This window comes from Heptranchias perlo, chromosome 13 (genome assembly GCF_035084215.1).
Source record: "Heptranchias perlo isolate sHepPer1 chromosome 13, sHepPer1.hap1, whole genome shotgun sequence".
Classification (NCBI taxonomy): domain Eukaryota; kingdom Metazoa; phylum Chordata; class Chondrichthyes; order Hexanchiformes; family Hexanchidae; genus Heptranchias; species Heptranchias perlo.
Genome location: NC_090337.1, coordinates 6751433 through 6776371, shown reverse-complemented (window position 1 = coordinate 6776371; position 24939 = coordinate 6751433). Strand labels below are relative to the sequence as shown.

The following is a 24939-nucleotide window of genomic DNA, read 5'->3' as shown; positions in this document are numbered from 1 at the left end:
GGGGGGGGACGGGGGGGACCTCCCCTGCTCGTCTTCGAAATATTACCAGAGTACCAGCTGGACACGGTTCACTGTCATCGTTTCAGTATCTCCAAACTCACTTCGAAATTTAGTGCAGAGCGGATCCGAACTTTATATATAATATGTATAATATGTATATATAAAGTTTTAAACCTGAATCGGTGTCACTTCCATAAATAATTATTCACTTTTCAAAGTTGAAAATGAACGAAAACGTCGTAATGAAGAGAAGCGGCCGCGCGTTTGAACACATTTACACAGCAACAGGGAATATAGACTGTGTGGTAGGTGGAGGTTAGTCTGTTCGATGGACAGTTACTGCACATGGCGCTCCCTTACTCATCTGTTCTTTCCCACCGGGACAATGTGACATTTTGCGATAAATTTCGATCAGAAAACTGGAGTGAGACATTCTCAGGAACTGAGTCGGTACCGGAGCCAGAAGGGAGCAAACTGCTTACAACTTGGAATCAATCATGGAATCTTACAGCACAGGAGGCCAATCGGCCCATCGTGCCCGTGTCGGCAATTGTGTCCAATTAGTCCCACTCCCAAGCTCTTTCCCCATAACCCTGCAAATTTGTGGGATATCTGCATTGATCTCTCGCCGGTTCGCCTGTGAACCGGAATCGGTTCCATTTTATTCGTTAAAATTCTCCTTATTCGATCAATCTCTCAAACTATTCACTTCCAAACGGATAATACCTGCCCACTAGAAATTGTACAGCAGGTCCAACAGTATTCGACATTAAAACACATAAGTTAATTGTTGAGGGACAGAACCCTTGACAGAACTCACTGAATCAAACTGCAAAATTGCTTTGTTGAATCTCTCTGTCTCTTTAAACTAAAATACATGATCGAAAAGTTTATTCAATCCTCATTTTACAAACTGGGCGTTTTTAAATCACTTACTCGCAGCCGTGGGTTTTATCTCTCGCCTGAAACCCTCTTTTTTTTGGTTTTAAATAAATAACCCCTCTATCGAGTTTTAGCACAAGATGTTTCGGGAAAAAGATTGATTTTAAACTCCCACCAGCGACTTTAAAAGATTGTCACGATGACTTGGCTCCCCTCCCTCCTCACTGTTAGATATTAATACTGCAAATTACTGACATCCTCTCCAGCCTCAGCACCACCCTGGGTTAAACTGCGGCCCCTCCCTCTGCCCCGTCCCGTGAAATTTGCTTGAAGCAAAAAGTGGGTTCGAGTCGTACAGCATCTCGGTGGCAAGACCCCCAACACCCCCCACCCAAAAATATTAAATTGGGGGTATTTCTCATTTCATCTGTGACACATTCCTCAAGAGGACAAATTGTCAATTCCTCACAGCCATTAGAGGGCGGTGTTTGAAATAAACAAAATAAAAACCACGATTTCTCCTGTTTTATTACAATTAATTTAAATATTTTAACTAAAGACAACTTTTTTTCACAGTAGTTTTGTGTTCTAAAGATGACAAATGACTACATTGGGAAAATGGTTGTGACAATCTCATGATTTACACGCTCTCTGTAACGATTTATTGCCCTTTACATCATTTTTCTTGAATTAATTGTGTGTCTAAGTAAATAAAAATAACTAGAAGAAATTGGCAAATGTATAAATTATGGTCTTAAAATTGATCAAAATAATTGCTGCACATTACAAAAATAATTGCATGTTTATCGAATGCTGTGGTCAAACGAATAATATAAAATGAACAGCATTTTGGTTGTATCACTTTAATAATTATAAACACAGAGAGCTTTTTTTGTTCCAGAAAAAAACATATTTGCCTGTACTTTGACACATGAATATTTAAAGAAAATTTGAAACGAACGGAAAATGTCTAAACAGCATCAAATATAATGATAATTCTATAGCTAGAAGCTAAAACAAAAAAAAAAATAGATATAATCAAATGGAACTTGGACCAGTTTGGACTGTGATCCGTTTGCAGACACTTTGGGACAGAAATTGCAGCAACTGAGTGCATTTGAAAGATTTTTATAAATGCAGATTTCGATGAGAACCTCTCTGGGTATTAGGATGAGGGTGGGGGATGGGCAATGTGAATTTCTGCAAACTTTGGGAAAGTTTTTTTTAAAGTTTGGAGTGGAAGTGGACGCAAAGTGATGACGTCAACCCCAACCAGGCTGTAACCTTTCAACTCTTCAACATGGCGGCAGTCTCGAAGAGTTTTAGGCCGATATTGGGGGGAATTTGCTGATATTGTGCAAGAAGGTAGGCGCCTGTGGATGGGAAAAGGCACCAGATCGATCCCCCTGCTGCTCCTCTCTGACCATCTTCGTTTCTGGGCGGTGAAATCGAGGTTCTGTTGACTTATTTGGAAGGATTTCATCCCGAGCCCGACGTGAGTTGAGGTCTCAGACAGGGCTCCAGGTACCAGAGCAGAGTCAGGCATCCAGCATCCATCCATTGACTGGATCTCGCCACAGTCACTCGGATACCGAGCAGCGCATCCCAACTCTCACAGAAGACTTCTGCAAAACAAAAAAAAAAATTGCATTAAAATAAATTATTAATCAAAAACACATAAATAAATACAAACTCTCAATATTGATTATACCAATGAATAATGATAACATTTATTATTTGTTGCATGCCAAATATTTTTTGATGATAACTAAAGCCAATTTAAACCCTATATTACAATTATAATTTTAATGTAAGGGGACATATTTGACTTTTTCCCCCTACACGTAAGTGGAATTTAACACGATTCCAAAACGTACCATTCAAATAAAGCTAATATTTATTTAATATAATGCGTATATGAACCGATTTTAATAACTTCTTGCCCTGTTCTCAAAGGAAACGATAATTGAGGGGCAAGCATGCATGTTATTACACTCATGAAGCGAGGTGCCAAATACATTAATATTCGTAAAAAGAATTAATAAAATGCACGATAGGTGGACGTAAGAAGCATTCTGGTCCTTCTGAAGTTCAAATATTGAAGTATTTATTTCACTGTGTTTAACTCGCCTGGTGTATGAAGCGTGGAGATGCTCCTTTTTCATCTGTTCCAGCACACAACTGATCCAATGACTTGCAACGCTCCCCTCCAAAGGGAGATAGATATAATTGACATTATCTGGCTTAGTAATTAACCTTCGTACACGGAACAGTAAGGGTAAATCGTGTTGTGGTAATGATAATGGGAGACGATTTGCTTCATTCTATTCATGTAAGCTGCCTAATGGGTTAACGCAATAAAATGCTCTCCTGGGTAGAATGAAATGTCAGCTTTCCATATGTCGGTGTATTTTTTTCCAAGGGTTTTCTGCACATCCCACAGGTTGAATTTGCTGTCTCACGGAGGGGGGTCAGGTTACCTGCTCAGCTGAGATCAGACAGCAGGCACTGTGCTATTAAAAGCTCTCCGAGATACCTCACTAATTGAGATCTACCCCCACTTGTACAGAGCGTTTACAAGGACGTACTGTGCGGGTGGGCAACGACGAAGAGGCTAAAATGAAAAAAAGATAAACTCCCAGTTCATGCTATTTGAAAAATTGAGTTAGCAAAACCCCAAGTAAAAATCTTGGGGTGGATTTGGTGTCAGGGCAGCAAGTCGATTCGATGCCTTTAAACTGGGAGTCTGGTTGTACGAGCCATTTAATAAACGCCACCCATTACAGTTCTAAACCATAATAATGCATTTGATGAGATCTGGGGACAAGTTATCCTGTTGATGCCACTCTTACACGAGTCCATGCTCGATAGTCCCGAGTTATTTTTTTTGCAGGAGAGATAGAGAGAGCTGTGTCGCCCGGAGGGATCGGGAGCTAAGGGTTTTTTTTCCTGTTGCTTGCTTGACTTTTATTTCAGCAGGTTTGCTGCTTATTCACGTCACAAGGTTGACAGCTTCGCACCAAATCAGATCGCTCCTTGAGCTGGTCTACGAGGCGTCACTGGTTTAGATTAGAACCGGGCACCGCCCTGAGATCACACTCTGAGGTCGGTTTAAAGGGCTGTGGAGTTTTAAATCGAACGTGTCTGCTTGTCTGTGTGTCTGTCTCCCCTCTCACACATTCTTCAGAATGGTAAGTGACTTGGAATAGCTTAGGGTCAGGATGGAGGGAGGGGGCATTGTAAAATTGTTTTATTTAGCTTTTAGAACATGTTTAATATATATATATATATCTCAGGAGAATGTCTTTGAAATATACCAGGAGTTTCCCAGCGCAGTGAACTTATGCACCTGAACTGGGAAGTCCAAACTCTCTCAAGTCGTGGAAACTGTTCGTACAGAAACAAAGCACGAATGTGTTTTTTTTTTCCCCTCCCGAATGTTACTCCCCTAGCCCTTCCCAACTAACTGAAAAGGAGCTGTGTTCATTCTAATCTATGGAAGGATCTCTCACTCTGAGAGGGACGCTGTGTGAAATGAAACGAGTTCACTGAGAGAGCTCTGCAGAAGAGCAGGAGATTGTAATACTGAAAACCACGGGCTGCCTTGCACTGATTCTGCAACACACACACAAACACACACACACACACACACAAAAAGAAACTGGGTCCAGTGACCGTTTCTGAGCCATTTGCCCCATTAGATCGGAACTGTGAGGGGTGGAGGCTTCAATTTTATCTGAACACTGCAGATCCTATTAAAGTGGACCGTTGTGTGTGTGAATCCTTGTGTTTCGAAGCAGATTCAGACCACACTGATAATCTGAGTCAAATCGTAAGGTCTCTCGTCTGCAAGCCCATTTCCTTGTATTATTCACTGTGTTGTATAATTGAGCCTGTGACTGAGTATTCTGGGGAACGCAGATTAATAAAGACCAGCACTGTAATGCTATAGAAATATTTGCAGAGGTTGTGTTAATTCATTTCTCTGGGAGGAGATGAGCAGTTTGATTAGACTGAGATCCCAGGGTCTTTTATTAATAGTCAACTCTTGTGTGTAGAGTCCCCCCAAAACCAAGAGCTAAACAGAAAAAGCTTAAAAGTTTTAAACAACTTCTCACCACTTCAAGTGCGGTCGAAGAGACACAGGAGATGTTTGGTGTGTGGTTTTAGGGTTGTGCACTGTGAATAGAATATTTCCTCATTCTGTAATCTGATTGCTGTGGCTGCATTGTTTATACTGTGTGGGTGAGCGAGTGAATGCAACAACTTCTATTCAATGTGTTTGGAGCCTCGAAACTAACGTTTGAAGAAATGGGATTGTGTTTCACTAAATAACCAGGTTCAGTCTCTCTCTCTCTCCCCCCTTTCAGGGTGTGTGAGCGAGTTCCGTTTGTCTCTCCTCTCCGTTTAGCGTGTTTCTATCTCTCCTCTCTAACCCTTCTGCTTTCCATCTCTCACTCTCCCTCCTCTCTCTTTCAGTCTGCCTTTCTCCTTCCCTCCTTTCAGTGTGCGTTTTTCTCTCCTCTCATATCTCTCCCTCTCCATCCTCTGTTTCTTCCTCCTTTGTCTGAGTGTCTCCCTCCCTCCTTTCTGTAAATGTATTTCTATCTCTACCTCTACCCTCCTTTCTATCTCTCTCTCCATCCTCTCTATCGTGTGTGTCTTTCTCCCTCCTTTCTTTCAGTCTGTTTGTTTCTGTCTGTCAGACTCATTCATTCCTTCCTTCCAGTCTATAGTTCTGTCTGGCTCCCCCATCTCTCCCTCCTTTCAGATGCATTTCTGTCTATCTCCCCTTTTTTCTTTGTTTCTACCTCCTCTTTCTCCCCTCTCCTTTCTATCTCTCTCTCTCTCTCCTCTCTCTGTCTGCCTCTTTTTCCAGTCTCAGCATGTCTATCTGTCTCTTTCTGTCACTTTCAGTTTTTATGTTTCTATCTATCACCCTCTTTCTCCTTCCCTCTTTCCTTTCACTCTCTCTCTCCTCTTCAGACCGTGTTTCTCTCACGTTCCCTTCCCGTCAGTTTGTGTCGTTCTATCTCAATCCCTCTTTGGTGAACGTGCAGAACTGGTGGCCATAGCAATCCCGTTTATCAACTTGTAAAACTCCGATTAACGTTCTTAAACTTGTAAACTGGAGACGGGAGATCCAGCGGATGATGTTAGCATGGGGTCAGTGCTGTGTGAGTCAATGCCTTCGCAGGAGGTGGGGGTGGGTGGGACAGAGATTCCTTGTACCACATAGGATGAATATCGGAGGCAGCGAAGGGTCCGGGTATCTCATTATCTTAATGAGTCGGAAAAATCAGACAAACCAGAATCGAATTCCAGGTCCGCTCAGAAATCTACACAAGCACGAGAGTTTGAACTAGTTTAGTGAAGTGAGACCCAAAAACAAATGGGCAAAATCCAACAAATGAGAGAGAGGCGAACACACGCCAAGACTAAGAATGGCGAGGGTCCAACCCGCGAAAATCATTCGAGTCTATGTGTAACTTTGCTTATTATCTTTCGGATTGTGTGTGTGTATAACTCTCTCTTTCTCTTTCTTCCCTCTTTTCTCTCTCCCCTCACGCTGTTTTTCTTCCTCTTTCTCTACTCCCCTCTCCCCTCTCTCTCCGCCCTCCCTCTCTGCCCCCTCTCTCTCCCCCTCACAATATACCCCCCTCTCTCTGCCCCCTCTCTCTATCCCCTCTTCCTCTGTGCCTCCCTCTCGCTTCTTTTCTTTCTCCTTTTCTCTGTCCCCCTCTCTTTCTCTACCCCTCTCTCCGTGTCTCCCCTCCCCTCTCTTTCTCCCCTTCCTCCCTCTCTCTTCCCCTCTCTGTCTCTCCTCCACCCTCTTCCCCAATCCGCAGAGCACGATTCTCTCCTGCCAGGACCAGTACTTTGTAGGAGACCAGGGCTATGAGTACTCTTCTTCGGTCTCGACGTCAGCCAGTGTTGACATTTCCATGGAAACCTGGTACTCTCAGTGGCCGGGCGGTATCCTGGACAACAGCAGAAGCAGCCAGCAAGAAGCACAGCCACAAGGTAAGATCTGCAGCACTGGGGACTGAGCGAGAACAGAACGAAAAACACAGCTCAATAAATGGAACCAGAGCCCGGGGGCAGAGGGAGCCTCGCTGGGAACTGTAGCGGGCAAGAATTAGTGCAAGATTACAAACACTTTCTGTAAAACAACTACCCCGAATGTTGCTTTGGAAGGATTTGAAACAGTCTTACTAGAACTGCTCTACCTCCCGGTTTGCACGGGCAGGGTTGAGCCCCTTCTGATATGTCTTTTAATTTTAATGGGTTTTTTTTTTGACACACACTGTTACCTCGACCTTTGGCTCGTTTCGGCTGAACCCCGCCTCCATAAATAACCCGGGGCTAAACATTAAACCATCAATAGCGGACTGGCGTGGGTCGCGTGGAGAGCCTCTGATTTACTGCCGTTCTCGGGCTCGGCTCCGACTGCTGCCCGCCTCTCAGTTCAAGAATCAGGGACCGAACAGGGGGCTGGGAATGTGATTGGTGATGGGATGGGGCTGAGATTGGGAATTGATTTGGTCTGGGGATGAGGATGAGGATGGGACTGGGTCTGGGGATGGGGATGAGGATGAGGATGAGGATGGAGCTGGTCTGGGGATGGGGCTGGTCTGGGTCTGGGGATGAGGATGGGGCTGGTCTGGGTCTGGGGATGAGGATGGGGCTGGTCTGGGTCTGGGGATGGAGCTGGTCTGGGTCTGGAGATGGAGCTGGGTCTGGTCTGGGTCTGGGGATGGAGCTGGGTCTGGTCTGGGGATGGGGATGGAGCTGGGTCTGGTCTGGGGATGGAGCCGAAGTTCTGTAGCCCAAGCCCCGCCCCCGCCCGTACTCTCCTAACAAACTGCTCAGAAACATCCGGTTTTTAGGCTGTTTTAGCAAACTTTAGAAACGCTAAAATGGAACTGAAGAAGGCTGCGAGCGGGCCCTTGTGTTAAAACACTGAGTGCAGCCTCTGGGGAAGCTCAAAATACTTTTCACCATTATCAATTGTTTCTTTTACTTTATGTCCATTTCCATCATGTCTCTGTCTCCTCCTTCCTTCATAAATGTTGTTCAATGCATTGTTTTATATTGTTTAAACGGATTGGCACCCAGTAATATGGGATCGTTTCTATAGACTGGGACCCAGTGATATTGGATCGTTTCTATAGACTGGGACCCAGTGATATTGGATCGTTTCTATAGACTGGGACCCAATGATGTGATATATTTGATGTGGGATAGTTAATATAAACTGGCACCCGTTGATTTGGTATTTTTTGTACAGCTCATTGATTGGTGTTGCTCAATGCCTTGCTTCCGTTTCTTACCAGATTACTTCTCTGATTTTGATACCACTGCCCAGGATGAGTTCAGGTGGACAGGCCATTTATCATCTCAGCTCCATAAAAACAAACAGGTAATTTTTGGCTCGAATTTTTTTCCTAGAACATTCTATTAATCCACTTTATTGGACAGCTAGTGAGCAATCAGGATCAGTGACCTTATTTCCTAATTGCATCTCTGAGCCAAGGACCTAGGAACAGGAGGAGGTCATTCAGCCCCTCGAGTCTGCTCTGCCATTCAATTAGATCATGGCTGATCTGTACCTCAACTCCATTTACCTGCCCAAGGAATTGACAACATCTCCAGATTGTTTGCTAAAGTTATGGGAACCTGTGCCTGTTGTACCAGGGAGAAGGGCAGTCTAAATTGGATTGCACCACACTGCCCAGTTTTAATGGTCTGACTAATATTCCTACAAGAACACTATACTACTCCACACCTCAGTGTCTTAAGCTAGTTTTATCATGTAGTTATATTCCATTTACCATTGTTTGAGCAGGCAGCAGCGGCTTTGAATCATAGAATCTCACAGCACAGAAGGAGGCCATTCAGCCCATCAGGCCTGTGCCGGCTCTTTGAAAGAGCTATCCAATTAGTTCCATGCCCCCATGCTTTTTGCCCATAGCCCTGCAAATTGTTCCTTTTTAAGTATTTATCCAATTCCCTTTTGAAAGTTACTATTCAATCTACTCCCACCACCCTTTCAGGCAGTGCATTCCAGATTGTAAGAACTTGCTGCGTTTTTAATAAAAAAAACTCCTCATCTCCCCCTCTGGTTCTTTTGCCAATTATCTTAAATCTGTGTCCTCTGGTTACTGACCCCCTGCCATTGGAAAGAGTTTCTCTCCATCTACTCTATCAAAACCCATCATTGTTTTGAACACCTCTATTAAATCTCCCTTTAACCTTCTCTGCTCTAAGAACTATCTCAGCTTATATTGCTTGCTCCCACCAGTCTAATGTCAGGGACAGCAAACCTCTGTAGCAGAAAGCCTTCAGAAGGTGGTCATACCTGGAGCACAGGAAGATGGTTGTGGATATCGGAGGCCAATCATCACATTGCTGATGGAGTTCCTAAAGGCAATGTCCTCGGCTCAACCATCTTCAGCTGCTTCTTCAATGACCCAGTTCAGGGGGAGGAAGGGCATGTCTCGGGGCTTTCCAATAGCCAACTTGTTTGTAATAAAGGGTCTCCCACAATTATTTCCACAGCTCCAGGATACTCTTGAGCAAAAGGAGGAAGAACTTGCCCGACTCCATGAGGAAAACACCAAGCTGAGGGAATACCTGAACTCCACTTACGTCAAATCATTGGAGGACAAGGCCAGGGTATGTGGTCATCAAAGTCCATGCATGCTTCAGGACCCTTGGGTCATACTTGGTGCAATGCACCTTAGTAAAGAAATTCAGATTAGGATCAGCTCCTCCATGTAAAAAATAATCAATTTGTTGAGGAATGTATGTGCTCATCCAGGTGAAGGACGTTAGTGCTGGGGAATGGAACAGTTTCCCATTTTGGGCACCCATTGTCAGCAATAAACATTCCCAGGTCACCTACAGCACAGATTAGATACAGAGTAAAGCTCCCTCTACACTGTCTCATCAAACACTCCCAGGGCAGGTACAGCACGGGTTAGATACAGAGTAAAGCTCCCTCTACACTGTCCCATCAAACACTCTCAGGGCAGGTACAGCATGGGTCAGATACAGAGTAAAGCTCCCTCTACACTGTCCCATCAAACACTCCCAGGGCAGGTACAGCATGGGTCAGATACAGAGTAAAGCTCCCTCTACACTGTCCCATCAAACACTCCCAGGGCAGGTACAGCATGGGTCAGATACAGAGTAAAGCTCCCTCTACACTGTCCCATCAAACACTCCCAGGGCAGGTACAGCATGGGTCAGATACAGAGTAAAGCTCCCTCTACACTGTCCCATCAAACACTCCCAGGGCAGGTACAGCATGGGTCAGATACAGAGTAAAGCTCCCTCTACACTGTCCCATCAAACACTCCCAGGGCAGGTACAGCATGGGTCAGATACAGAGTAAAGCTCCCTCTACACTGTCCCATCAAACACTCCCAGGGCAGGTACAGCATGGGTCAGATACAGAGTAAAGCTCCCTCTACACTGTCCCAGTATTTGCCACTGGCCCCAATATCTGAAGAGCGCCCCCTATAGCACCAATGTGCTATTTTTGATTTCCTGCCCTTGACATCTGGCCCATCTGAGTGATGTAATTAGCATGAACATTTGGGCAGTTTCGTGAAGTGGGCTCAGATCCAGTAGGAATTGGGTTGGGCCTGCCCTTAACACATCTTAGATAGGATCCTTACCATCAGCAGTGCAGTACTGAGGGAGTGCTGCATTGTTGGAAGTACCGCCTTTCGGATGAGATGTTAAACAGAGGCCCTGTCTGCCCTGTCAGGTGGTTGTAAAAGATCCCATGGCCACTATTTTAAAGAAGAGCAGGGGAGTTCTCCCCGGTGTCCTGGGCAATGTTTATCCCTCAACCAACATCACTTTAAAAACAGATTATCTGGTCATTATCACATTGTTGGTTGTGGGATCTTGTTGTGCACAAATTGGCTGCTGCATTTCCTACGTTACAACACTGACTACACTTGAAAAGTATTAGCTGTAGAGCACTTTGAGACATCCTGAGGGGGTGAAAGACGCTATATAAATGCAAGTTCTTTTTTAATATCAGCTGTTAAAAGTTTTTTAAAAATCTTACTGTGAATGTTTCTTTTTTTAAAACAGAAATTGTTGACACAAAATGGGCAAAAGAACAGAGGGATCTTCAAATGTAAGAAGCGTCTGTTTCAGAAGCAGGAGGAGGCTGGTATTTACTACACTGACCAGCCAACCTCGGAGAACCTTCCAAAGAGAGGACGAGGAAACTCATCCTGTAAAAATGGAAGTAGCTTTTATACTGCCCAAGAAGACGATGGTGCTCCCTGCGTCGAAACCTGGGTGCTCAAGACTTTGGGATTAAAAGACGCCAACACCATCGATGACAGCTCTTCAGCTAACTACAGTGCCGTTACCCCCGAGACATCGGTCGATTACAGCAGCGACCAACTGAAAGCGACCGATTACAGCACCGACCGTGCAATGCCACCAGACTATGGCCAGCATCCTGCAGCCCCGATGGGTTTCCTTACCAGCTCCTGTCGACTGGACTCTGCCTGCAGCGATCAGCTCTCCCCTGGCCCGCATTACCCGCCCCCGTCTCGGCCGAGCCATGCACTTTGCCCGTCCGCTGGATCACCGTTTTACAAGGCGGCCCCGAAAAAGACGGACGTGGCCTTCTCCACCTCGCTCAATCCCCACCGCAACGTGAAGACGCACACCTTCTGCCAAGGCCAGGCCTTCGTGCAACGTGACGGGGAGGGAGGCTGGAGGTTCACTTGGGTCCCCAGCCAGACAGACTGACTGGCTGCCGACACTACCGCCATTACAAACTGTTTACAAAATGAAAAAAAAAAACGTTACCTGCACTTGAAGGAGACTGACAACTTTGCACGGATTGCCGACCAGTCTTGGATTACTCTTTTTATAAAACCCTGATACGTGACTGCCGATTAGGATAGTATTATTTCACATTGTTGCAAGTTAGTTGGAGACACTCAATGATTTTTTTTTCATCTGGGAACAGATTATGGTCCATTTGATCAAAGATAAAGGAAGCACTTGCAATTATTTAATGCCTTATTACATCGTTGGTACATCTCAAAGCTCTTCACACAGTGAATTACTTTCGGGAGCGCAGTGACTGTTATGATGAGGGAAAATACACCAGTGACAGTCCAAAAACCAGTGTGGATTGGTGACCAGTTAATCTGTTCTTTTTTTTATATAGTGTTTTTGTTCAAAGGAGGAATTTCAGCAAAGAGATTGAGGAAACTCCCAACTCCCCCTCTTCAAGTAGTGCAGTGGGATCTTTGAACGTCCATCTCAACAGGCAGACATGACCTCGGTTTGAGGTCACTCAAGCAACTGAAGTATCAGAGTATTTTTCAACCAAGGGATGCCCGTTACCTCAAAGGGTTTGTGAGCTGGAGTCGTTCAGACATGTTTATCTCAGCTGTTTGAGTTCCGTCCATTGTCTACACAGAGCAGCCCCCCGGGAGTGAAACATTTGAGTCGGGTGAAACAACGACCCAGAATAATCTAACCTTGCCTCTTGCAGCTCCAACCCATTAGAGCCAAGACTGCCTCACTTATCCCAGCAAAGAGATATCAAGTGGACAAAAAGGCACAAAAAAATGAGAAAAAGTATTGAACATCATTGAAAATCGAGAAGCAAATTTTTAAAAAAGTCATTCTGGTCACAATCAACAGGGGTTGTGGTTTTAAAAAAAAATTATACCTGGATTCTAAAATAGATGCAACTGTTTTTAATGATGATGTGGAGATGCCGGTGATGGACTGGGGTTGACAAATGTAAAGAATCTTACAACACCAGGTTATAGTCCAACAATTTTAGTTTTTAATGATGGTGACCTTCCCGATGGTTAACGGTGATCATTTTGGTTGAGTGCTTATTCTAAAAACTAGTCTGGGACCTAACGCAGATGATTACCATGTTGAAATTCAGCAATGTGACTGCTGACAATATATTACATAGAATCTACAGCACAGAATCAGGCCTTTCGACCCGCCTGGTCTCTGCCGGTGTTTGTGCTGCACACGAGCCTCCTCCCGCCCCACTTCACCTCACCCTTTCAGCATATCGTTCTACTCCTTTCTCCCTCATGTGTTTATCTAGCTTCACCTTTAAATGTATCTATGATTCGCCTCAACTACTCCTTGTGGTAGCGAGTTCCACATTCTCACCACTCTCTGGGTAAAGAAGTTTCTCCTGAATTCTTTATTGTGTTTATTAGTGACTATCTTATATTAATGGTCCCTAGTTCTGGTCTCCCCCACAGGAGGAAACATCTTCTCTATGTCTACCCTATGAAACCCTTCATAATTTTAAAGACCTCAATTAGGTTACCTGCCAGTCTTCACTTTTTTTTAGAGAAAAGAGCCCCAGCCTGTTCAGTCTTTCAAAGTGATGGAGTTTAGCAAGATGCCTTCAATAAATATAGTAAAATAATGGCCTTGGGTTAAAACCATCACAGAACAACTGTGATACTGCCATACAATGATGGAAAATCAGAGCAACTGTTTCTAGGAGACCTTTCAGACCTCAACTCAAGGGCAGAGATCTCCTGCCTGCGCTCAAAGTTTGTGTCTCCAGCACGGTCTAACTGGTTTGGGCACTCACACCTCCTATTTTTGAGAATCAGTATTTGTATTGGGGTTGCCCATAACGTTACAAGATGAACATTTGCTGCATAAGTAATTTTAATTTATAAGCACATTCAAACAAGGTTCTATGTAGGTTCAACATAACTTCTCTGCGTTTCAATTCTATTCTAGAAATGCACCCTAGTGCTTTGTTTCCATTTTTTTATTGCCTTGTTAACCTGAGTCCCCGCCGTCACACTCACCGAGGGGAGTCCCCCGCCGTCACACTCACCGAGGGGAGTCCCCCGCCGTCACACTCACCGAGGGGAGTCCCCCGCCGTCACACTCACCGAGGGGAGTCCCCCGCCGTCACACTCACCGAGGGGAGTCCCCCGCCGTCACACTCACCGAGGGGAGTCCCCCGCCGTCACACTCACCGAGGGGAGTCCCCGCCGACACACTGCCATGTGTACATTCACCAGCTAATTATGTGTAATTAAAATATGAAACTAATAATTTTTACAAAAAAAAAGCTTAACAAAGAGTGTTTCAACAGCCTTTCAATTGAAAATCAATGCTCTGTATATAGATGAATGTGATTATTAAGGATTGGACCTGGGAGGATTAATACTTTGAAAACTGTGGGGGGAGCAAAATTGATATCGGGCAATAGCGTGAAACAGACGACAGCGAATCGGCAGCCCGTTTACACTCCCGCCCGATTTACTTTTCAAAAGATACAAAAAATGACGGACAGGAAGAGACCGACTGGTCCATCCAGCCTATCCCGTGGAAAAGACCGACTGGTCCATCCAGCCTATCCCATGGAAAAGACCGACTGGCCCATCCAGCCTATCCCATGGAAAAGACCTACTGGCCCATCCAGCCTATCCCGTGGAAAAGTAAATTGGGCGTGGTGTAAAACGGGCTGTTGTATGTTTTGTGAAAACCACCCCCCCCCCCCAAAATTAATTTCACTCCCCTGCTCTCTAAATCAGAGGGATTTCATACCTGAAAGAAAGACTTGCATTTATATAGCACTTTTCACCACCTCAGGACTTCCCAAATCATTTTACAGCCAATGAGGTACTTTTTGAAGTGTCGTCACTGTTGTAATGTAGGAAATGCGGCTGCCAATTTGTGCACAGCAAGATCCCACAAACAGCAATGTGATAAATGACACGAGGATGAATTTTACAATTTACACTTTGCACACTGGGAGCACATATTGGGTACGGAGATCAACTGGATCTTCTGTCCATCTGTTTCTAAATCCTGTTGGGGACCCCCCGACCTTGGCATCTAATTCCCCATAGGGGAGAAATTTGCAGGGCTACAGGGAAAGAGTAGGGGTGTGGGACTAATTGGATAGCTCTTTCAAAGAGCCAGCACAGGCATGGCGGGCCGAATGGCCTCCTTCTGTGCTGTAAGATTCTATGTGACCTACAAAGCTCTCTGTTGGGATCACAAATTTATAAAATCCATTTTGTGATGTGAGTAATCACAGGGGACATCAGGATATTGAAGGAATTGCTTGGATGCTTAACCATGAATGAGACTATTATGAAAGGCTTGTGACTGTTAATAAAAAAACTCACTATCCTTCAGATTGAAAGACCTCCCAGATGCCCTAGTTGGTAAATGCACCATCTAGTCTGGTACTGGAAAGTCCCTTGTTCGATCTCTGTCCTCTGTCAGTCAAAGCAGTGATTGGAGCATTCTAATTGGTTAGGGAAGGGGAAAGTCATCAACTCCTCATCACTAGCCAGTGACTCAGGGTGGAAAGTGGGTGCTTGGATATTAAATGAGGCTAGGGTCACGTTCAGCTGTGATGCCCTCTACTGAAGAATAGTCTGCTGACACTCGTGGTCCTAGCCCACATATGAAGAACACCTAAATAGATACCAGGAAGGCAGCCAATGTCTGAGGAACTGTACCCCAGCAAGTACTCATTGTGGAACTGTACCCCAGCAAGGACTCAATGTGGAACTGTACCCCAGCAAGGACTCAATGTGGAACTGTACCCCAGCAAGGACTCAATGTGGAACTGTACCCCAGCAAGGACTCAATGTGGAACTGTACCCCAGCAAGGAGTCAATGTGGAACTGTATCCCAGCAAGTACTCATTGTGGAACTGTACCCCAGCAAGGACTTAATGTGGAACTGTACCCCAGCAAGGACTCATTGTGGAACTGTACCCCAGCAAGGAGTCAATGTGGAACTGTACCCCAACATGGACTCAATGTGGAACTGTACCCCAGCAAGGAGTCAATGTGGAACTGTACCCCAACATGGACTCAATGTGGAACTGTAACCCAGCAAGGACTCATTGTGGAACTGTACCCCAGCAAGGACTCAATGTGGAACTGTACCCCAGCATGGAGTCAATGTGGAACTGTACCCAATGAGGAACCAATTTGGAAATGTACCCCAGCAAAGGTTTTCAAAACCTTCAGGAGAGGAAGAGGGGAGAAAAGGGGAGTAGGGAAGAAAAGGTGCCCTGATGAAGATTCTGTTTTTTGTTGTGAAATGTCCCCAGGAAGTAGCACTTCTAACTGATTAATTTTACTAATGTTACACTTACTTTCTGAGTACATTTTTATCTGCAGTTTGAGGCAGGAGATATCAATGCTATGAATCAGTTAGATTCAGGATCCTGTTCTGGAACACTGCCAGAGGTTCTGTCATATTCCAGGGATGGGTCCCACCAACACTGCCATGGTGTAAAATAACCTTCCATTGTGACTGGCCCTTTGGGAAATTTGTTCTATAATATTAATGCTCTCATGGCTGGTGTCAGTCTTAAAGCATTCTCCAATTTGATAACCCAATGAAAGAAAGACTTGCATTTATATAGCACCTTTCACAACCTCATGACATCCCAAAGCACTTCACAGCCAATGAAGTACTTTCGAAGTGTACTCACTGTTATAATGTAGGAAGCGCAGCAGCCAATTAGCACACAGCAAGATCCCACAAACAGCATGACCAGATAATCTGTCTTTTTTTTAGTAATATTAGTTGAGGGATAAATATTGGCTAGGACACCAGGGAGAACTCCCCTGCTCTTCCACAACTAATGGCCCTGGGATCTTTTACATCCACCTGAGAGGACAGATGGGGCCTCAGTTTAACATCTCATCCAAAAGACAGCACCTCTGACAATGTAGCACTCCCTCAATGCTGCATTGGGAGTGTCAGCCTGGATTTTGTGCCCACTCAGAGGTGATTATGTTACCCACTGAGCCACAGCTGACACGAAGAGGGTGCTTGTGTTTCAAGCCAGACATTTATCAGTGAACAGCTGTCAGCTGCCCTGATGGCTCATTGTGTTTGCCCAGTGAGTAGCTGAGCCTCACAGGCCAGGAAATTGCCAGGTTTGCTTCCCAGTATATGCTGCGATAACTAAACTCAGCCAGGGGTGGGGTGGGGTCTGTGCTTGGCCCAGGTACCCCTGTACCAGAGAGGGAATGTTCAGTCAGGGTCCCTGCTCCTGATCGCTGTCTAGTGACGTCTGCTGGAAGGCAGTCTGTGTTCAGGACGGACAGGATCAGGCTCAGCTGTGATGGCGCCTGTGATCGAATAGCCTGCAGACACTTGCGGCGATGGCTCACACATGACTACTGGTCATTGCGTGCGATGCTGGAAGGTGCCCAATGCTGGTGAGACTGTACCCTGGTAAGGAGTCGGGAGAGGAGGGAGGAAAATTGCCTCTTGCTCTCTCTCCTCTCTCTCTTGCTATTTCCATTCTCTCTCCCCGGCTCACTGTCTCTCTCTGCCCACCTCTTTCTTTTCTCCCCCATCTCTTGCTCCCATATCTCTCTCTCCCCATCTCTCTGTCTCTGTCCCATTTCTATCTCTCTCTCCCTCCATTTCTCTCTTTCTCTCCCCATCTCTCATTCACTCCCCATCTCTCTCTCTCCATCTTGCTCTCTCTCTCCATTTCTCTCTCTCTCCATTTCTCTCTGTCTCCTATCTCGCTCTCCCTCCATCTATCTATCTCTACCCCATCTATCATTCTCTGCCCATCTCTTTCTTCTCCCCCCTCCCATTTCTCTATTTCTTTCTCTACTTTCACCCCCTCATCTTCTGAAAGTGATGACCTCTTGACCCTGGTACAATTCCATGGGCACCGACCACCCTCCAGTACCTCTGCCATGTTGCCATTCTCCGTGCAAGGGCCGACACAATGATCGTCGGCGGAATATTCAACTCTGAAAGGCATCACAGTCAAGCCCAATCCTGACCGTCACCCTCCAGCCACACATGCGCTTTCCAGCAGACGTCGGTGGATAGCGATGAGAAGGTAAGAGCAGGAATCCTGGCAGGTTTATCCAAATTAAATAGATGAGGGGCACTGAGGCCAATTGTAGTGTTAACCAATCACTACTTTCTGATTCACCTCACCTCTCCTGCTCATTTCAACCTCAGTGGTGTCCTGCGTTGTGTGGTCAGGCCTTCAACTTTGTATTTCAACTTAAAAAAAAAATTATAACTCCTGAATTTACCTCCACAGACAGCTAGTGCCTGAGAACAGCCATGAGGGATAGCCGAGCACAGGCTGACACTGCTCAAAGTGTCGGAATCTTTTCATTCCATCAGTTCCTGATAAAACCCAGAAGCACTGCCCCCAAACCCAGGAACCACAGTCTTTAGATATAATCTGGGTATCACAGGCTGGAGATGTGGGAATTTCACCCTGAATTCTAACGGAAGAATTAACAATTGTAAATATTGTGCATTTTGTATAGTTTTAACGTTTTTTTGTGAGAATTAACTCTGCTATTTCTACTGTTTGTGCCAATGTTTGTGAAAGTTTAAACTCTAATTGGATGTAAACATTTTTGTACAACTTCATTCAGTTCTGTCTGATACTTAAAACAATTAAAAAGACTAATTGTGTTTTGTTTTGTGTGGGCCTGTAATTGGCAAATTAATTTCAATATAGATAAGTATGAGGCATTACATTTTGGTAAGAAGAATAAGGGGGCCACGTACTGCTTGGATAACAAGAGTCTAAATGAGATAGAGGAGCAGAGGGATCTGGGGGTACAGATACACAAATCACTGAAAGTAGCGACGCAGGTTAATAAGGCCATGAAAATAGCAATTGTAAACAATTTTACAACACCAAGTTATAGTCCAGCAATTTTATTTTAAATTCACAAGCTTTCGGAGGCTTCCTCCTTCCTCAGGTGAACGAAACCTGAGGAAGGAGGAAGCCTCCGAAAGCTTGTGAATTTAAAATAAAATTGCTGGACTATAACTTGGTGTTGTAAAATTGTTTACAATTGTCAACCCCAGTCCATCACCGGCATCTCCACATCATGAAAATAGTAAACCAAGCACTGGGGTTCATTTCTCGAGGGATAGAATTGAAAAGCAGAAAAGTTATGTTAAACTTGTATAGAACCTTGGAGCACTGTGAACAGTTCTGATCTCCATATTATAGAAAGGATATAGAGGCATTGGAGAGGGTGCAAAACAGATTTACTAGGATGATACCAGAACTGAGAGTTTATACTTATCAGGAAAGATTGAGCAGGGTGGGGCTCTTTTCTCTAGAAAAGGGAAGGCTTTGGGGTGACCTGATAGAGGTCTTTAAGATTCTGAAAGGGTTTGATAGGGTAGACATAGAGAAGATGTTTTCATTTTTTGGGGGAGACCAGAACTAGGGGCAATAAATATAAGATAGTCACTAATAAATCCAATAGGGAATTCAGGAGAAACTTCTTTACCCAGAGAGTGGTGAGAATGTGGAACTCGCTCCCACAAGGAGTAATTCAGGCGAATAGCATAGATGCATTTAAGAGGAAGCTAGGTAAACACATGAGGGAGAAAGGAATAGGATATGCTGATAGGGTGAGATGAAGTAGGGAGGGAGGAGGCTCATCCGTAGATACGGGGGTGGTGCCAGAGGACTGGAGAATTGCAAATGTTGTACCCTTGTTCAAAAAAGGGTGTAAGGATAAACTCAGCAACTATAGGCCAGTCAGTTAAACCTCGGTGGTAGAGAAACTTTTAGAAACGATAATTCCGAACAGAATTAGCAGTCACTTGGACGAGTGTGGTTTGATTAGGGAAAGCCAGCGCGGATTTGTTAAAGGCAAATCGTGTTTAACTAATTCGATAGAGTTTTTTGATGAGGTAACAGAGAGGGTCGATGAGGGCAATGTGGTTGATGTGTATATGGACTTTCAAAAGGCGTTTGATAAAGTGCCACATAATAGGCTTGTCATCAAGATTGAAGCCCATGGAATAAAGGGGGCAGTAGCAGCATGGATACAAAATTGGCGAAGTAACAGGAAACAGAGAGTAGTGGAGAACAGTTGTTTTTCAAACTGGAGGGAGGTGTACAGTGGTGATCCCCAGGGGTCGGTTCTAGGACCACTGCTTTTCTTGATACAGATTAATGACTTGAGTGTACAGGGCACAATTTCCAAATTCCAAATTTGCAGATGCCACAAAACTTGGAAGTGTAGTGAACAGTGAGGAGGATAGTGATAGACTTCAAGAGGATACAGACAGGCTGGTGGCATGGGCAGACATGTGGCTGATGAAATTTAACACAGAAAAATGCAAAGTGATACATTTCAGTCGGAAGAATGAGGAGAGTCAATATAAACTAGAGGGCACAACTCTAAAAGGGGTACAGGAACAGAGAGATCTAGGGGTAAATGTGCACAAATTATTGAAGGTGACAGGGCAGGTTGAGAAAGCGGTTAAAAAAGCATACGGGCCCCTGGGCTTTAGAAACAGAGGCATAGAGTACAAAAGCAAGGAAGTTATGATGAACCTTTATAAAACACTGGTTCAGCCATAACTGGGCACCGCACTTTAGGAAGGATGTGAAGGCCTTAGAGAGGGTGCAGAAAAGATTTACTAGAATGATTCCAGGGATGAGGGACTTTAGATACGTGGATTGACTGGAGAAGCTGGGGTTGTTCTCCTTGGAACAGAAAAGGTTGTGAGGAGATTTGATAGACGTATTTAAAATTATGAAGTGTCTAGACAGAGTAGATAGAGAGAAACTCTTACCATTGGCGAAAGGGTCACGAACCAGAAGACATAGATTTAAGGTGATTGGCAAAAGAACCAAAGATGACATGAGGAAAAACTTTTTTACGCAACGAGTGGTTAGGATCTGGAATGCGCTGCCAGGGTGGCTGGTGGAAGCAGATTCAAAAGGGAACTGGATAAGTACTTGAAATGAAAAAAATTTGCAGGGCTACGGGAATAAGGTGAGGGAGTGGGACTAGCTGGGTTGCTCTTGCATAGAGCCGGCGCGGACTCGATGGGCCGAATGGCCTCCTTCCGTGCTGTAACCTTTCAATGATTCTATGATTCTATGTGAAGCATAAACACCAGCATGGACCTGTTGGGTTGATTGGCTTGTTTCTGTGCTGTACATTCTATGTAACACTATGTTTCTTTTTGTATCTGACTATTTTTTTCGGAACAGAACAGAAATGAAGATGAGTAGATTGAGTAGAATGGGCCTATACTCTCTGGAGATTAGACGAATGAGAGGTGATCTCATTGAAACATATAAGATTCTGAGAGGGCTTGACAGGGTCGATGCTGAGAGGCTGTTTCCCCCGGCTGGAGAGTCTAGAACTAGGGGACATAGTCTTAGGACAAGGGGTCGGACATTTCGGACTGAGATGAGGAGGAATTTCTTCACTCAGAGGGTCGTGAATATTTGGAATTCTCTACCCCAGAGGGCTGTGAATGCTCAGTCATTGAATATATTCAAGACTGAGATCGATAGATTTTCGGGCTCTAGGGGAATCAAGGGATATGGGGATCAGACAGGAAAGTGGATTTTAGGTTGAAGATCAGCTATGACCTGATTGAATGGCGGAGCAGGCTCGAGGGGCCGTATGGCCTACTCCTGCTCCTATTTCTTATGTTCTTTTGAAGATCAGGTGGTCGATCCACAGTGCCAGTGTTACACCCAGGTGGCAGATTGAAAATCTACCCTAGCACCTCTGACAATGCTGCGGTCCCTCAGTACTGCACTGGAGAACCGGCCTAGATTACAGGCTCAACTTCCACCAACTGGGCTTGAACTCTGAACTTTCTGATTGAGAAACTAGAGCCCTACGATTGAGTCAAGGCTGACATAACATTGCTGATTTGGTGATTGAACAATTAACGCACACATATGATATTTGTCTGTTCACATTTTTAGTGGAGGGGTTAACCCACTAAAGAACTTAAGAAATAGGAGCAGGAGTAGGCCATACAGCCCCTCGAGCCTGCTCCGCCATTCAATAAAATCATGGCTGATCGTCTACCTCAACTCCACTTTCCCGCCTGATCCCCATATCCTTTGATTCCCTTCGTGACCAAATAGCCATTGATCTCAGCCTTGAATATACTCAATGACTGAGCACCCACAACCCTCTGGGGTGGAGAATTCCAAAGATTCACGACCCTCTGAGTGAAGAAATTCCTCCTCATCTCAGTCTTAAATGGCCGACCCCATATCCTGAGATTATGCCTCCTAGTTCTAGACTCATCAGCCAGGGGAAATAACCTCTCAGCATCTACCCTGTTAAGCCCCCTCAGGATCTTTTATGTTTCAATGCGATTATCTCTCATTTTTCTAAACTCCAGACAATATAGGCCAATTCTACTCAATCTTTCATCATAGGACAACCCTCTCATCCCAGGAATTAATCTAGTGAACCTTTGTTGCACCCCTTCTAAGGCCTTTGTCAGAACTGGAAGATGTTAAAAGAGTTAATCCATGCTAATATGTTACCCCCACCCCATGAGCTGTAATCTTGTGTAACAACCTCTTGTGTGTCACCATATTAAATGTCTTTTGAAAATCCAAATATACTACATCCACTGGTTCCCCCTTATCTACCTGCTAGTTACACCCCTAAAAAGCTCTAATAGATTTGTCAGACACGATTTGCCTTTCATAAAACCGTGTTGACCCTGTCTAATCATATTATGATTTTCTAAGTCCCCTGTTACTACATCCTTAATAATAGATTCTAGCATTTTCCCTACTATTGATGTCAGGCTAATTGGCCTGTAGTTCCCTGTTTTCTCTCTCCCTCCTTTCTTGAATAGCGGGGTTACATTTGCTACCTTCCAATCCACGGGAACCGTTCTAGAATCTAGGGAATTCTGGAAGATCAAAACCAATGCATCCACTATCTCTGCAGCCAACTCTTTTAAAACCCTAGGATGTGCGCCATCATCAACATACAGTTTGGCAGGAAGAATGGGGAGAGGCAATATAAACTAAATGGTACAATTCTAAAGAGAGTGCAGGAACAGAGAGATCTTTTAAAAAATTTGTTCATGGGATGTGGGCGTCGCTGGCGAGGCCGGCATTTATTGCCCATCCCTATTTGCCCTTGAGAAGGTGGTGGTGAGCCGCCTTCTTGAACCGCTGCAGTCCATGTGGTGAAGGTTCTCCCACAGTGCTGTTAGGAAGGGAGTTCCAGGATTTTGACCCAGCGACGATGAAGGAACGGCGATATATTTCCAAGTCAGGATGGTGTGTGCCTTGCAGGAGAACGTGCAGATGGTGTTGTTCCCATGTGCCTGCTGCCCTTGTCCTTCTAGGTGGTAGAGGTCGCGGGTTTGGGAGGTCCTGTCGAAGAAGCCTTGGCGAGTTGCTGCACTGCATCCTGTGGATGGTACACACTGCAGCCACAGTACGCCGGTGGTGAAGGGAGTGGATGTTTAGGGTGGTGGATGGGGTGCCAATCAAGCGGGCTGCTTTGTCCTGGATGGTGTCGAGCTTCTTGAGTGTTGTTGGAGCTGCACTCATCCAGGCAAGTGGAGAGTATTCCATCACACTCCTGATTTGTGACATGTAGATGGTGGAAAGGCTTTGGGGAGTCAGGAGGTGAGTCACTCGCCACAGAATTCCCAGCCTCTGACCTGCTCTTGTGGCCACAGTATTTATATGGCTGGTCCAGTTAAGTTTCTGGTCAATGGTGACCCCCAGGATGTTGATGGTGGGGGATTCGGCGATGGTAATGCCGTTGAATGTCAAGGGGAGGTGGCTAGACTCTCTCTTGTTGGAGATGGTCATTGCCTGGCACTTGTCTGGCGCGAATGTTACTTGCCACTTATGAGCCCAAGCCTGGATGTTGTCCAGGCCTTGCTGCATGCGAGCACAGACTGCTTCATTATCTGAGGGGTTGCGAATGGAACTGAACACTGTGCAATCATCAGCAAACATCCCCATTTCTGACCTTATGATGGACGAAAGGTCATTGATGAAGCAGCTGAAGATGATTGGGCCTCGAACACTGCCCTGAGGAACTCCTGCAGCAATGTCCCGGGGCTGAGATGATTGGCCTCCAACAACAACTACCATCTTCCTTTGTGCTGGGTATGACTCCAGCCACTGGAGAATTTTCCCCCTGATTCCCATTGACTTCAATTTTACTAGGGCTCCTTGGTGCCACACTCGGTCAAATGCTGTCTTGACGTCAAGGGCAGTCACTCTCACCTCACCTCTGGAATTCAGCTCTTCTGTCCATGTTTGGACCAAGGCTGTAATGAGGTCTGGAGCCGAGTGGTCCTGATGGAACCCAAACTGAGCATTGATGAGCAGGTTATTGGTGAGTAAGTGGGAGTATATGTGCACAAAACTTTGAAGGTGGCAGGACAAGTTGAGAAAGCGATTAAAAAAGCATATTGGATCCTGGACTTTATAAATAGAGGCATAGAGTACAAAAGCAAGGAAGTTATGTTGAACCTTTATAAAACACTGGTTCAGCCACAACTGGAGTATTGTGTCCAATTCTGGGCCCCGCACTTTAGGAAAGATGTCAAGGCCTGAAAGAGGGTGCAGAAAAGATTTACTAGAATGGTTCCAGGGATGAAGGACTTCAGTTACCTGGACAGACTGGAGAAGCTGGGGTTGTTCTCCTTAGAGCAGAGAAGGTTGAGAGGAGATTTGATAGAAATGTTCAAAATCATGACGGGTTTAGATAGAGTAAATAAAGAGAAACTGTTCCCATTGGCAGAAGGGTTGAGAATCAGAGGACACAGATTTAAGGTGAACGGCAAAAGGCGATATGAAGGAAGACTTTTTTACGCAGCGAGTTATGATCTGGAATGCACTGTCCGAAAGGCTGGTGGAAGCAGATTCAATCGCGGCTTTCAAAAAGGAATTGGATAAATACCAGAAGAGAAAAAATTTGCAGGGCGACTGGGATATTGGGGGAACGGGACTAACTGAATTGCTGTTACAAAGAGCTGGCATGGGTTCAATGGGCTCAATGGCCTCCTTCTGTGCTGTAACCATTCTATGATTCTAATGTAAAGCTTCCTCCACATTGCCCCAATAAGCCTTTGCCCCAAGCTCCGAAGAATATTTCCTCCTGCACCGTAGAACCATAGAAGTTTACAGCACAGCAGGTGGTCATTCGGCCCATCATCTCAGTGCTGGCTATTTGCTAAACTAATCCCACAGCCCCGTTC

The 24939-nt window shown here is 45.1% G+C and overlaps 1 protein-coding gene across 1 annotated transcript; it reads left to right on the top strand.

The window, feature by feature from the left end:
* Positions 1–224: 224 nt before the first annotated feature.
* On the top strand, positions 225–18301 carry gmnc (geminin coiled-coil domain containing). Its single transcript, XM_067995720.1, has 6 exons — positions 225–315; positions 2336–2406; positions 6732–6906; positions 8220–8305; positions 9445–9561; positions 10996–18301. Exons 1-6 carry the CDS (start codon positions 225–227, stop codon positions 11668–11670), a joined length of 1215 nt encoding a protein of 404 aa, XP_067851821.1. The 3' UTR covers positions 11671–18301.
* Positions 18302–24939: the final 6638 nt, after the last annotated feature.